At 43.4% G+C, this 14,436-nt stretch overlaps 1 protein-coding gene across 4 annotated transcripts in view; it reads right to left on the bottom strand.

The window, feature by feature from the left end:
* Nucleotides 1-14,436, bottom strand: part of nfia (nuclear factor I/A) — a 189,903-nt gene that overhangs the window by 24,189 nt on the left and 151,278 nt on the right. For 2 of the 4 annotated variants that reach the window (XM_084011572.1, XM_084011575.1), the window contains exons 6-8: nt 13,726-13,853; nt 12,682-12,732; nt 2,620-2,798 (exon numbers count right to left, since the gene is read on the bottom strand). In XM_084011572.1, coding sequence (XP_083867698.1) covers nt 2,620-2,798; nt 12,682-12,732; nt 13,726-13,853 — 358 coding nt within the window. The remainder of the gene's footprint in view (nt 1-2,619; nt 2,799-12,681; nt 12,733-13,725; nt 13,854-14,436) is intronic. The other 2 variants (XM_084011573.1, XM_084011574.1) reach the window with 2 other exon arrangements.

Here is a 14,436-nt window from a genome sequence, read left to right as displayed (position 1 = left end):
TGTGGATATGCTGCCTAGACTACGTTGATAGATACCAGGATGCTGCAGTGACCAGTGGTGCAATGTAACTAAGTGCATTTGCTTTGCTTCGTACTTCAAGTGAGTATTTGTTTTCGAATGCTACTTTACTTCTACTCCACTACCAGATCTAAAAATTCTAGTCTAAATAAGGATATCAGTGTTAAGCCCTTTTAATCAGTTTGAGACATTTTGCAAATCAATTAATGATGTTGAAAACTGTATGAAAGAAACAAAAGTTTGTTAAGAATGATAATGCAAGGGAGAGTATGCATCCTGACAACACCAGGGACAGTGGCAGTGGCATAGACGAAGGGGGATGCAGCCAAGGTGTTGCTACTATGGACATTGCTGAAAAGCCATACCAACCCTGAATTCATTGAGATTCATCAAACATCAAATAGAGTTAGGTATTTTAATAAAAGTTGGCATAAACTCTATCCATGGCTCCACTAGTCCCTCATTGAAGGAGGTGTTGTGTTTTCAGTGTCATTAGGTGTACAATGAAGCGACATCAACACTAGAAAAAAGATTGAACTCTGCTTTTATCTCCAGAGGGTTCTTCACTGGAAGAATGTACTGCGTATCAACCAAATCCACAAAGCAAATGCCACCACCATGCAGTGGCAGTCAGTGCTCAAAGGGGTCAAGGCCACTAGATATACAGATGTCTAATGCCTGGGCCAAAAAACAAAACTGTCGGAGACAAGGCATTGCCTTTTAGAAGATAGTGGGCTTAGTGAGGTATTTGGCAAGGCAGGGTTTAGCGTTTCGAGGCGACACATCAAATGAGGGGAATTTTAGTCAACTTTTGAATTTCCTGAGAAAACTGATCCCATTCTTGCTATTTGGTTGACATGCAGTCATGACTATGGCAGTCCACAGCGCCAACATTTGTTTCTCTAGTCGTCAAGAAAATGGTAAGAGAGCTTGCAGAAACAGGTCTGCTGTAGTTCTGCAGTGTGCAGTGATAGTTCATTTCACCCAAGTGGGAAAGAGCAAGAACCATTGTGTCTATGATATGTTGATCATGCTCTAAGACCTCATGAGATGTTAATTGGCCTATATGAGGTCTCAGGAACATCTGGAGTGGACATTGTAAAGGTGGCTGATGTGCTAAATCTGACCATGCCAGGATTGCCAGGTCAGACATATGATTATCAAAAGACAACAGCCTGTGGCTCGGTATTTCCACGGTGTTAACCTGGTTTCACAGAATGCATGCTCTACCTCTACATTGATTTGTGCCTCGATGAAATGGGTTCATGTACTAGGCACTCTTAGTACCCAGTCAGGGAAGTTTAGTGCAATATTTGAAAGCAAAGGTGACACAGAAAGACACAGCACATTGAAACCTCTCTGAGACAAAGCTATCCATGGAGTTCTCAATCAGTATTCCACTGTGTTCACAAGCTCAGAGGAAATGGTGTCAGCGAGGTGTATATCAACTATCCAGAGTATCCACTTTTAAGAGAAACCTATGCCCTGGGTTGGACTAAAACATTGTGAAGGGGTCACTTTTAGCTCTGGGTCATTCCGACGGCATTTGTCACTATTTACACTATTTTTACAAAGCAAACAATCAATTGATTATTGCCCAGAAATAGGAACTCCGCCACATTCCCACGCAAATTTCTAAATGAGTTTTATCTTTTTCCGTCAGCAGTCAGCAGTGGTTTGTCTGCAGGTGGAGCTACTCACGGAAGTATGCTGCGTTTACTTGTCATGGGAAATCGGTAACTTCCAACTGCAGAGTCAGGCTCCCTCTAGTCTAAAGTGTTTGATACCTTTCATTACTGCTGACTCACAATGGAGGATCAACAGGCAGAGAAAGAAGACCATTCAACTTCCAGTCCAAGAAAAAGAAACAACAAACTAATGGAAGTGAAGAAGGAAAGTCATCAAGAAGCAAAGTGACCGCCAACGAGGGGAAACCAGGATCACAACTGACATCAAACAGTCGACACTGTTCAGTTTCCAAAGGAACTCTGGGAGATGAGGTCCAAGAGGCTCGCCTGCAGTTACATCTACCGCCAAAGAGGCCGCTAGAAGCAACGTATCTTAAATTTCACAGTACAACTTTAACTTGAGCAACATTTTCAGTGCAGGAATTTTTTGACAGAAATTAAGATATAAAAGTTTAAATAATATCAATATAACGTTATATTTTGTGTTTTTGTTATTCATCGGGCTTGATGATTTTTTTTAAATGACTTTCACTCACTTGTAATAGATGTCTTTAATGCAATAAGAAGAAAACACACTGTGTGTGTGTGTGTGTGTGTGTGTGTGTGTGTGTGTGTATGTGTGGTTGGGGTGGTGGAGAGTGTATTGATTCAGTGTCTAGACGCAGATATATCAACTATCTGACTGCAGACACAAGGCCACACTCACACACACTCTCACACACACACACACGCACACACACACACACACACACACACACACACACACACACACACACACACACACACTCTGCAGTGTTTTCTGCTCCAGCCCTGTAAACAGATACTGATCCCACCCATTGCAGAGGCTGGGAAACCCAGCTCAGATGTTTGCATGTGTGTGTGTGTGTGTGTGTGTGTGTGTGTGTGTGCTTACATTGAGGAAGCCCACCTGTCCGGCCTGCTGGGCAGAGTCGGGACAGACCAGCTGGACGAACTCCTTGAGCGTCTCCTGCGGGTGATACCTGATGGCTGGGTGGGAGAAGTAGGAGCCAGGCTGCTGCAGGATGGGGGAGGAGGAGAAGTGGAGGCTGGAGGGGGGAGCGTGGGGGCTCGCTGTAGGGTGAGACAGAGGGGGGGAGGAGAGGAAGAAAGGGGAGAGAAAATTATTAGGGGAAAGGAGAGTTAGGAGACCGAGGTCGTGAGTTGATTGAGGGTCAGGGGAGAAAGAGAGGAAGGGGGGGTGAGTCAAAAGAGACACATTTAAAGTTGATTAAAGGGGGCGTGGCTTCACATGCAAATACCTGATGACAGACACACAGAGCAGACCATAATGCATCTGTCACACCCAGCTGCCAATCAAAACGAAAGTGTGGAGGTCGATTAACGAACATGTGTCTCTCATCTCCTCTTTTGTCTCCTCTACCTTATTTTCTCTTCCTCCTTTCCTTTACTCTTCCTCATCTCCTCTGTTATTTCTTCTTTCTTTCTCTTATCTCATCTCCTCCCATCTGTTGACCTCTCTTCTTTCCTTCTGTCCTAACCTTTCCTTCTTTTCTCATTTTCCTCTCCCTCCCTCTCCCTCTCTCTCTCTCTCTCTCTCTCTCTCTCTGTTGCTCATCTTTCTTCTCCTTCCTCTTCCCTCTTCCTTACTCGGGTGGTTCTTCACCATGAGTCTTGGGCCTTCCTCTTCTGCTGTTTGACTCTGGCTTTCTCAGTGTATGTCCAATCCACTTCCTCTTCTTCTTTTCATGGTTGCTTCCAGTTCTTCCTGCTCTGTTCTTCTCCACAGCTCCTCGTTGGTCATTTTATTTGGCCACCAGATGCCGCATAGATGTCTTAGCTTCTCGTTGAAGAGCGGTTGTAGTTTGGTCAGGACGCCCTTGTTTATTTTCCACGTTTCACGTCCGTACAGAAGGACGGTTTGGACCCTGGAGTTAAAAATCCAGATTTGTCTTCAAGAAAATGGCTCTCCATCTCCCGACTTTGTTTAGGTGGAAAACATTTCTGGACCATCACATCTTCTGTTCCTCCAGACTTTGAAACTATCCTCCCAAGTTAACTGAACTGATCTACTCTCTCCATGGTCTCTTCTCCACATTTGATCACATCGCCATTTGCAGGTGTCTTAACTCTCATTTCCTTGGATTTTCAGATCCACTCTCTAAGCTTCCTCTTCCCTGCCCTCCTTCATTTTCCCTTCCCCATCTTTCTTTCCTTTCCTCTCCTTTCATCTCCCTTCCCTTTACTTCATCCTCTCCTTTTCTTTCCCTCTTTCCACCTTTTTACTTTCCTCTCCTCCTCTTCTTTTCTTCACTTATCCTCCTTCCTTCTTATATCTCATCCCATTCATTTTCTCTACTTTTTCTTAATCACCTCACTCCCTCCTGATCTTGTCTCCACTTCTTTTTGTCAATTGTTTCATTTCCTCATTTAGTCCATCTCCTCTTTTCACCTGTTTGCTGCACTTCACTTCACCACTCATCTCATCCTCCTTGTTTCCTCCCCTTGGTTCCTATCCTCTTTTTCTCCTCCGTCGTCTCCTTCTCTTCTCATCTCTGTAATCTAATCAGAGCTCCAATTGCTCTAATATTCTCTGATTGTTCATCAGTAGATGAAGCCTCGATAAGAGAGAGAGAAAGATAACAGGGTGTAGAGACAGAGAGAGACACTTAAGAAATGATAGAGAGAGAGAGAGAGAGAGAGAGAGAGAGAGAGAGAGACATTTAGAAGTACATATAGAGAGAGAGACATTCAGTACAGAGGGAGAGAGAGAAAGAGAGAGGGATGGGTGGAAGGAGAGTTAAAGCTGCTGCACTAATTCACTTAAAGTCTGCTGTGATTTATCACTCTGACAATACACACTGACCAAGAGTGTATGTGTGTGTGTGTGGGTGGGTGTGTTTGTGTGTAAGTGTATGTGTATGTGTGCGCATGCATCTGTACCCTGCGGCCAATGTATTTACAGTAATCATTGGATGGATGGCTTTCTCTGGCCTCTCTTTCCCTTGCATTCACACACACACACACACACACACACACACACACACACACACACACACACACACACACACACATGCACACTGACTGAGATCATTCCACACACAGAAGTGCCTTTTTCTTTGTGTGTGTGTGTGTGTGTGTGTGTGTGTGTGTTTGTCCAGGAACGGTCGAGTGACATTTAATGAAGGATCCCACATTGTGAGTTACCAACAATGAGAAACACACACACACACACACACACAAAGTTGTGCTACAAAAATAAAATGTACTATATTCATCATTATCATCATTATATTATTTCATAATTTGGGAAACAACAGTACTTCTGTGCAGCATTTCTGATGGCTGCCTGGCAACAGTGGTGGGAAGTAACGAAGTACAAATACTTTGTCTGACAACTTGTTACTTTTACTCCAGTTACTACATTTTAAAAGAAATATCTGTACTTTTTACTCATCACGTTTTTAAAACAAGTGTGTTACTTTAGTTTTAATGCAATTTAGGGGAATTAGCTATTTTCTTAGTAATCTGATGCTCAATTCAGTAAGCCTTGCAAACAAAAACAAAACAAAAAACAGCCAGGAGAAATGTATTTCATAGGGATACTTGTTACTTCTTCTTTCTACTTCTATTGAGTGTAGAATGTACTATCAACACCTTTGCCTTGCTGCCTCACTTTGACAACATTACCCCAGTTTCAGGGTGGAACACCCACTAAATCCACAAACCTTTGAGCTTGGAGAGAACCATGCTAGGTTTCCCCCGGCTCCCAGTCTTTATGCTAAGCTAGGCTCCACCATGCACAACGTATTGGGGCTGCAAAAAACAGACTTCTCTCACATATTTAGCAGGTCACAGTAGTGTGGAAAGTTCTGTAGCAATATTGAATTATAGAGTGGCTGCTAATATGTCTGTTCTTCTACCAAGTAAAGGACCACAAAGCCCTGACCACTAGGGACAACTGGGACTGGTAGTCAACACTGTACAGAAGAAGACGACATAGTCATCATGACGTCACAACACTTTGGTAGCGACCTGTCAATCACAAGCTAGTCCTGCCCTAAATCATACCCTGCTTTCCATTCATCCATTTTCTACCGCTTATCCTGTATTCAGGGTCGCGGGGGGCCAAGGCAGATATACCCTGCTGTGTTGCGGTCCAATCAAACGTTACGGATTCTTTTTTCTCCTGATGAGTCGAGTGACACGACCTGCTCGCACTTTAGAAACAGCATAGTATCTTGCGCAGCGCTCCTCTCCACACCTCTTGGGTTCACACCAGCCGCCGAAGCGCCGCGAAACGCCGTGCCCACGAAAATTGCTTTTATTTTGAAAATTGACCGGATTGTCTCGTGTTTCACGGCCGCGCACAAAATAGACCAGACGCCGGGGGAAAAAAAATGAACTGAACTTTGAACTAGTTCAGAATTGAAATGGTGAACTATGAATGTGAACAGTTCACTTTGAACATGTGTGAACTGAACTTTGAACTAGTTCATGAAAAGTGTGAACTTGCACGACACTGAGCATAATGTACTAAATGAACATCATTCTGTATTGATAACAAATGAAACTATAGATTGAGACCAAAAACTCATGTTTACAATGTTTACTGAGATAATAAATCAGGTGGGTAAAGTAAGAAGTAAGACTTCCATGTAATCAGAGAGCAATTGCCGGGTGATGGCCACCAGAGAAGCCAAGTTTAAGGCACTTCAACTTGGCTTCACTTTTCAGATGCAGATGTTGCCGCTTGGTTTTAAGTATTTTGAGGCCTTAAATGCTGCTCCATATTGAGTGAAGGTTGTCCCAGCACCCTTGACAGAAGCTATTCTAAAACACTAAGCTATGGAGGTAAATCATAAAATCCACAATTTCAATGACCAGTTATATTTGAATACCACCACACCAATCACGTCATATCATCAGGTAGAGACAAACTGTTGGTTACTGTTACCTTATTTATGTTCCTTCAGATGCAGTGAAACACAATGTACCAGTTGAAATGAAAAAGTGATGGAAGAGTGGAACAAATTGTCAGGATAAGCTCCAAAGTGTGTGGTGAGGAACTATGTCCCCGAATACGATACGATTTGTATTCGTAATGGTAGGCAGTGATGGATGAGGGTAAGCAGGATATTTATTTTGGTCATTACAGCTGGCAGAGGTGTAGCACATATTTACAGCACAGCTGATCTTTTGTCTTTTTGTCATGTTCTTTTGGAGGGTGGTCCTCGTAAATGTTTCAACAATCAGAAGTGTGCTTTAAGTTTCAGTGTTGATGACATCCACAATATGAATGTTGAACTTGAAACTGATGATTTATCTTTTCTTTTCATGAACTCAATATGTAAAGTTCTCTCCGCTGGAGAGTACTGAGACAAAATTGATATTGATCGTTTCATCTATGAAAGACAGCAAACGAGGATTTTCCCAAATGTCTGTGTCTTCCTTTAACAACTCTACAACTGTGTGTGTGTGTGTGTGTGTGTGTGTGTGTGTGTGTGTGTGTGTGTGTGTGTGTGTGTGTGTGTGTGTGTGGTATTGAGGGCCGGAGGCCTGCATGTCGAACACAGAAGAAAGGGTCGGGATTAGTTCCACTTTGCAAATTGCCTCGCTTCACTGCCTCAGACACCCTCCTCCTCCTCTTCCTCCTCCACCTCCTCTTCCCCTCTGTCTCCTCTTCTGCCAACTTTTCCTTGAAGAAGATATTTGCCATCAAGAGGATGATTGATAAACGATAAGAGGGAAGAGAGGAATTGAAATGGCAGAGCTCCTTCATTTGCACTGCAGGGGGGAGAAGGAGGATAAAGGATGGAGGGGGGTGGATGGGTAAATCTTAAGGGAGGGGAATTGGATGAGGAGACCAGAAGGGGAAGATTTGTCCAAAGATTGTCAGGAGGAGGAGGGAGGATGAGAGATAAGGGAGGAAGGTGAGAAGTTATGGCAAGTCAAGAAGGAGGAGGCAGTCAGTCAGCTGAGGAAGGATGAAGAGAAAGAGAGGGGAGTTAAGAAATAACAGGAGGAGGAAAATAAATGATGGGGAAAGAGGAGGTGAAGATTTGAAGAGAGAGGAGGAGAATGAAGGATTATGAATATTTGACCGAAGCATAAAAGTAGGAGGAGAGAGGTAAGGAGAAAGTTTAGTAGTTTGGTAAACCAAGAAATAAGAGACGGGACGTAGCTGAGGAAGGATGAAGATCGAGGGAAAAGGAAGAGGAGGAGATAACTCACTACTGGCAGGAGAGAACAAGAAGACAGGAGGAGAGAGAATACGAGGAGTCATAAAGAAGCATAGAGTGGAGGAGAACCCTAGAGAAGAAAGAGGAAAGAGAATTTCACGGGAAGATGTACTGAAACGAGCAGCATCACTGACTAATAATGGTTGTTTTTTTTGTTTGTTTTTTACAGAAACAGGAAGTTGACAGAAGTGTGCAGCCCTGCGGGAGTTCAGCTGCTCCCATCAGCTCACAAATCACTTTCAATCCTCTAATATTCCTCAACATGAGCAGGATTTTCCTCCCACAGAGATCTGGAAAACATTCACAAATAAAAACACTTCACAGCAGTCGGATGACAAGCTGACACCAACCATCTGAGTCTGCTGGAAGTAGACCTGCTACGGAGTCCTTTCTGACCATGACAGTGTTTACAGGAAACCTAACAGGATCTCACGCATGTACTTAATGTAGTTCTTGGCACAAGAACTACAGGTTTTCACAGGTCTATTCGGTTATCGAGTTGGCCCAGGTTCAAACTCTCTTAATTCTGATGTGGTCTAGACTGCTCTCCAGAAATCAGCTAACATGGAGACAATGTCAACCTGAACAATGACCTGAAACTATTTGGAAATTCATTCTGATTATAGGTTTTCCAATGTGTCCATCTTTTTTGCTCAGAGTGTTTTATACTAAAGAAATAACTAAAGCAATATATGGTATTGTATATGGTATCAATGGAGATGTAAACTGAAAACAACTTCAGACACCCTGATGGAGGCCTTGTGATTTCATTCTAATGGATTCTCTGTTGAATATTATATCAATATTATCTCGTGTTTCATGTCAATGGTTTGTCTTTGAACAAAAACTTAAACATCGATACATCCCTTCCTGATTTATTTTCTGGTAGAGAGCAGAATTCATGGTTCAATAATTGCGAGTTGTCCAGGTCCTGAAGCAGCAAAACAGCCCCAGACCATCACACTAAAACCACCATGTTTGACTGTTGGTTTGATGTTCTGAGTTTGGAATGCTGTGTTCAATTTCCACCAGGTTTTCCAAAGAGGTCTACCTTTGACTCATCAGTCCATATAATCCGATCCCAAAGGTCTTGGAATAAGATTCTCGAGGTCATTTAAAAGGTTTTTTGCTAAAAATCAATTGCCCCTCATAGGATTAATAAAGTTGGTTTATTGAAAGAGGTTTTTCTGTCATCCTTAGATGTTATTCTGGGACCTCCTGGATGAGTCGCCAATGTGTTCGCTGGAGTCCCAGGGCCTTAAACATATCTCTGTAACCCTTTCCAGACTGAATGATTTTTTACCTCATTTTTCCTTTTGATTGCAGTATCATGTGCTGCTGTTTGAGACCTTTTAGCTTCACATTGCCGGACAGGTTCTATTGAAGTGTTCACATTGTACAGGTCTGGCAGTAATCATTCCTGGGTGTGTCTTGTGAAATTAAACCCAATTATCAATTTCATTTGGTCTTTTGGTTGATTGAGTAACCAAGGGGCAATTACTTTTTCACATAGTTTTAGCCCTTTATTTATTATTTTCCCATTTTGTTCGTTTTGATCGTCTTTATCTTATATTCAAATTAGTTTGATCATCTGAAACATTTAAGAGTGACTTTTTCACGCCACTGTATGCTGTATGAAGAACATTCACTAGAATTATGAACTATGAAATACTGACCGACTAAATAAACACACACACACACACACCTGTTTACAAGGAGTGATGGATTGTGTGTTTAGATGACACACTAGCAGACAGGAACTATGTTTGTGTGTCGTGGGAAACCTTTGTCAAGGTAAGAGCAGAAGGTGAGGTAAATGGTAAATGGCCTCATTTATATAGCGCTTTTATCCAAAGCGCTTACAGTAATGACTGACATTCACCCATTCATACACACATTCACACACCGACGGCAGAGTCAACCACGCAGGGCGACAGCCAACTCGTCAGGAGCAATTGGGGTGAGGTGTCTTGCTCAGGGACACCAGGCACTCAGCTAGGAGGTGAGGTGAGGAGTGGGCCAGGCTTGATGGTGAGGGGAAAAGGTGAGGAGGATGTACTCATAACACACACACAGACATGCACACACATGAACACACACAACCCTGCCTAAAACTTATTTTCTGATCTCCAGTACCTTTTCCTGACAAAACCCACAGCTACTGACAGGGGAGGGAGGGAGGCGGACGGGGTGAGGAGGCAAGTGTGTGTGTGTTTGTGTTTGTGTGTGTGTAAGGGATAGGGAGGCGTGAGGGAGGTGAGGGGGCTTGTAGTTTGTTGGGGTTTACTGGTTGAGGACCTCACCTCGAGGCCCGGTAATGACGGGCCGGTGATGGTGTGTGAAAGCCGTTCGGGGGGAAGAGGAGGAAGAAGAAGAGGAGGAGGTGGAGGCGGAGGAGGCGCCACTCGGCGGAGGCAGGGAGCCGCAGAAACCAGACTTCGCTGACTTCTTTAGAACGCCGGCGGGTGATGGCATCCCTGCCAAGAACCATGATCATGATGATGAGGAGCGGGTCAGAAGCAGTGTGGTTTCTCTGTAGTTTCACATTTTCATGTACCTCCAATGGTGGAGAGGAGATGGAGAGGAGGAAGGTGGAGGGCAGGGTTGGTTTGAGTGGGGTCTGGACAGTGAGGGGGGGGGGGGGGGGGGTCACAAGGAGGAACAAGTGCCTCTCGTCTCTATATTATTGCTCTACACAAAACGTATTGATTTGAATTAATGTTGAAATAAAATGATAAAAACAGCATTAAGAATGGAAAAGTGGCCTCAATATAATAAAATGAATAAAACTATGAACATATTATTATATTGTAAATGAATATAAACTACTGTCAAAATACATTTTATGATATAATTATGTATCATAAAATACAAAATAAGATTATATTTTGATAGCCTATAGCTAATAATTTGTCACCATATATTAAAAACTTGTCCTTTATTTGACAGATTAATTAAGAAAATCAGAGAACCGAAGAAGTCGTCCCAACAGAAACTATCTGTAGTGTAGTGTCTGTCCACGGGGGACCCTGTCTGTCCACGAGGACTCTGTCTGTCCATGAGGACTCTGTTTGTCCACGAGGACTCTGACTGACTGTCCAAGCGTATCGTGATGGACGGAGATTCAGCAGGAGGAGAAGCGTGGGGAAGACTGTGTGTGTGTGTGTGAGTGATGAACACTTGAAGAGGTTTTGTCAGGTGTAATCAAGACAGAGTCTGCTCAGCACTTTTTTCTTCCTCACTATGTTTACACCTATATCTATCTATCTATCTATCTATCTATCTATCTATCTATCTATCTATCTATCTATCTATCTATCTATCTATCTATCTATCTATCTATCTATCTATCTATCTATCTATCTATCCATCTGTTTGTCTATCTATCTATTTGTCTGTCTGTATGTCTGCCTGCCTGCCTGTCTGTCTGTCTATCTGTCTGTCTGCCTGTGTGTCTTTCTGTCTGTCTACGTTCTTCCTGCCTTCTCTGCTGTATCAGATATCACTTGTTACACACACACACTCAGACACACACACACACACACACACACATATTGAAGAGGGAATTACTGTCTTATAGGAATTAGTGTGTGTGCGTGTGTGTGTGTGTGTGTGTGTGTGTGTGTGTGTGTGTGTGTGTGTGTGTGTGTGTGTGTGTGTGTGTGTGTGTGGACAAATATACAATGAATTACTTAGACACACACACACACAAACACACACACACACACACAAACACACACACACACACACGGAGTAGCATGCATTGTGATGAAGTCCATCCAGAAGATTTTCTTTTCTTCACAGACATCAACCAATAATAAATAAAACAGCCATGATGATGTCACCAGCATGCTGCCAGGTGGACGGGGTCAGGGTGGAGTGGGGTGATGCAAGTCTCACCCATGGGTGGCTCGAGACCGAAAACAAGAAGAGGAGAGAAGATGAGGACATGAGGGAGGAAAGAGGAAGTCGACAAGAGAGGAAAAGAGAAGAAAGGAGGGAGGACAGAAGGAAAGAGGAGGATGCAGAGGAGAACAGCGGAGAGGAGAGAGAAAAAGGGAGGAACATAAGAGAGGTGGATGGAGATGTGGAGGGAAAAACAAAAGAGTAGATGAGAAGAAGGGGCAGTGGAGGGAGAAGAGAGGAAATTAGGTAAGGAAAGGAGAGGGAGAGACAATTCAAAAGAGGAGAGGAGACGACATGACAAAAGTAAAGGAAGCATGAGATGAGAGAGGAGATGAGTGGAGGAGAGGAAAGGGGAAGAGGAGAAGAAGAGAGGAGGAGATGGGAGAATAGAGGAGAGAAAGAGAAGACAGGGGAGAGATGGTAAGAAGAGGGGGAAGCAGGAACAAACAGGAGAGGAGGAGGGGGAGATGACAGTAGAGGGGGACAGAGGAGATAAGATGAGAGAATGTGGGAGTGAAGGAGGAAAGAACAAAACAGTAGGAGAGGAGACGAGAGAGGTGGAAACATACTCTCTCCGAGTATGAAAAGAGTAAGAGGAGGAAAAGGAGGAAGATGCTTTGAAGAAGAGGATGAGGAGATGCAGAAAAGGGAGGATGGAATGATGAGTGAAGACGGGGAAGAGTCCACTAAACGAGACCAGACACGTCACAACACCAAACGACAAACCAAAACACCACCAAGGTATCCACCCATCAGGAGGAGGTGGAGAGGAGGAGGCGGAGCAGGTGGAGGGGACGGTTTTACACACACGTATAGAGAAAATTAAGAGGCATGTTCACAGTCTTTACCTTGTCGGGAGATGAATGAGCTAGCTAGAGAGCCACGCAGCTTATATCCAGCTTTCCAATGCAAGACGGAGAGAAAAGAAAGGAAAAGAAACCAACAGAGGAAAGAAAAAGAAAAGCAGCATGAATATACTGAGAGAGTGAGAGAGTGAGAGGTGGAGGTAGTACCTCAACAAGTTACTCTTTATAGAAGTGTGTGTCCCAGGTCATAACACACACACACACACACACACACAATGTTTACATGTCATGGATTGCGTGTTTAGATAGCGTTAGCCTGTTAGCTGTGAACACAGGACTCCATCGCTCCATCACAATCCGATCAGATCAGCTGCTTCATGACATCTCTACAGTTTGTACACATTCTGACTCCATTACTTCCCGTTATTTCAAGCTGCCCATCAAAATAAAAGCTCTCTGGTTTGCCTGTTCTCTGCTAAGACCAGGGTCATGTGAGTGATGGGGGGAGCTGAGCACACATAGGCTACCTCACTTATTACTGAAATTGCAGAATGATTGATGGTGGATGTCACCAAATTATTGGTTGAAATTGGTTGGTACTAGTTTTACAGGAAGATTAGAATTGAATAAATGGGTACAGAATATGACTCTTGATGCGATCAGGGTTAAAAGGGTTCATTTAATTTCATCTCAACTTTAAAACATCAGATGTCATTCTTCAGACACAGATCACAGGATATTTCTGTGTGGAGAAGATGGGGTCTTTATCAGTGTGTTTTTAGTCATGTAGAGACACAATCACCAACATACATACTCTTTGTACACACACACACACACACACACTCATTCTGATGTACCACTGAATCCTTAACATGAATGTACACACACACACACACTCCCCTCCCTGCTGTAAGCATCACCTTCACACATGAATGCACCATTTCCAAAGGTACGTTGTTAAAGTCGAGTTGTGTATGAAGTGTGTGTGTGTGTGTGTGTGTGTGTGGTGGAGGTGGAGGAGGAAGGGCTGGGGGGCCAGTGGTAAAGAGGGTGGGGTTAGCAGAGGATGTGGTTGTTGTGACTTACCTGGCTCAACATCATGCCAGCTGCTGGCCTGGCTGCCACTGCCCGGAGATCGACCCTGACTGGGGTAGTAGGACTCCTCGCCTGGACTGTCCACGTCCTCCTCCATGCACTTTATCCTCTTGGCAGAGCTGGTCACATGCAGAGGAGACAGAGCAGCATCGTTAACCCTTGTTGACCTTTGGTCACATGGTATCAAGGACTTCAGGTGTGATGGGAAACGGAAACGTGACTTATCCTTTGGTCTAACTTGTAATACCAGTCAGTTATCTGATGTAACACGCAACATATAATTGTCATCTATTAATCAAAACAATGCCAGAAATGAACAAGCTCCAGGAACTAAATAATAAAAAACTAAATCAGGAACAGAAGTTGCTTGCTTGTGCATAAAATGAGGGCCTTCCTGCACAAACACAAAACAACACAAAGTTGTTCCAGCAGTTCATTGGTGCACACAACTGACATAGAGCACTCTAATTAAGAACATAATGGCATTCAAACTATTATGATATTCAGGTATGTTTTACAAGAATATCCTTATTTTGAAAATCATGACAATCACTGTTTGAAAGCTGCTGCACAGATACAGTATCTTGACCCGATAGAAAGACAAGACATTGATACGTCCATCTATCCAATGTTGTATTGTCTCTGCTGTCTCTGGAGCTGATCCTTGAAATGATCCTTAAAGCCAGCGAGCAGCAGAAGCTA

Source organism: Eutrigla gurnardus, assembly GCF_963514095.1.
Source record: "Eutrigla gurnardus genome assembly, chromosome: 6".
NCBI classification, from domain to species: domain Eukaryota; kingdom Metazoa; phylum Chordata; class Actinopteri; order Perciformes; family Triglidae; genus Eutrigla; species Eutrigla gurnardus.
Note: the sequence above shows the minus strand (reverse complement) of the source record. Positions and strands in the feature narration are given on the sequence as shown.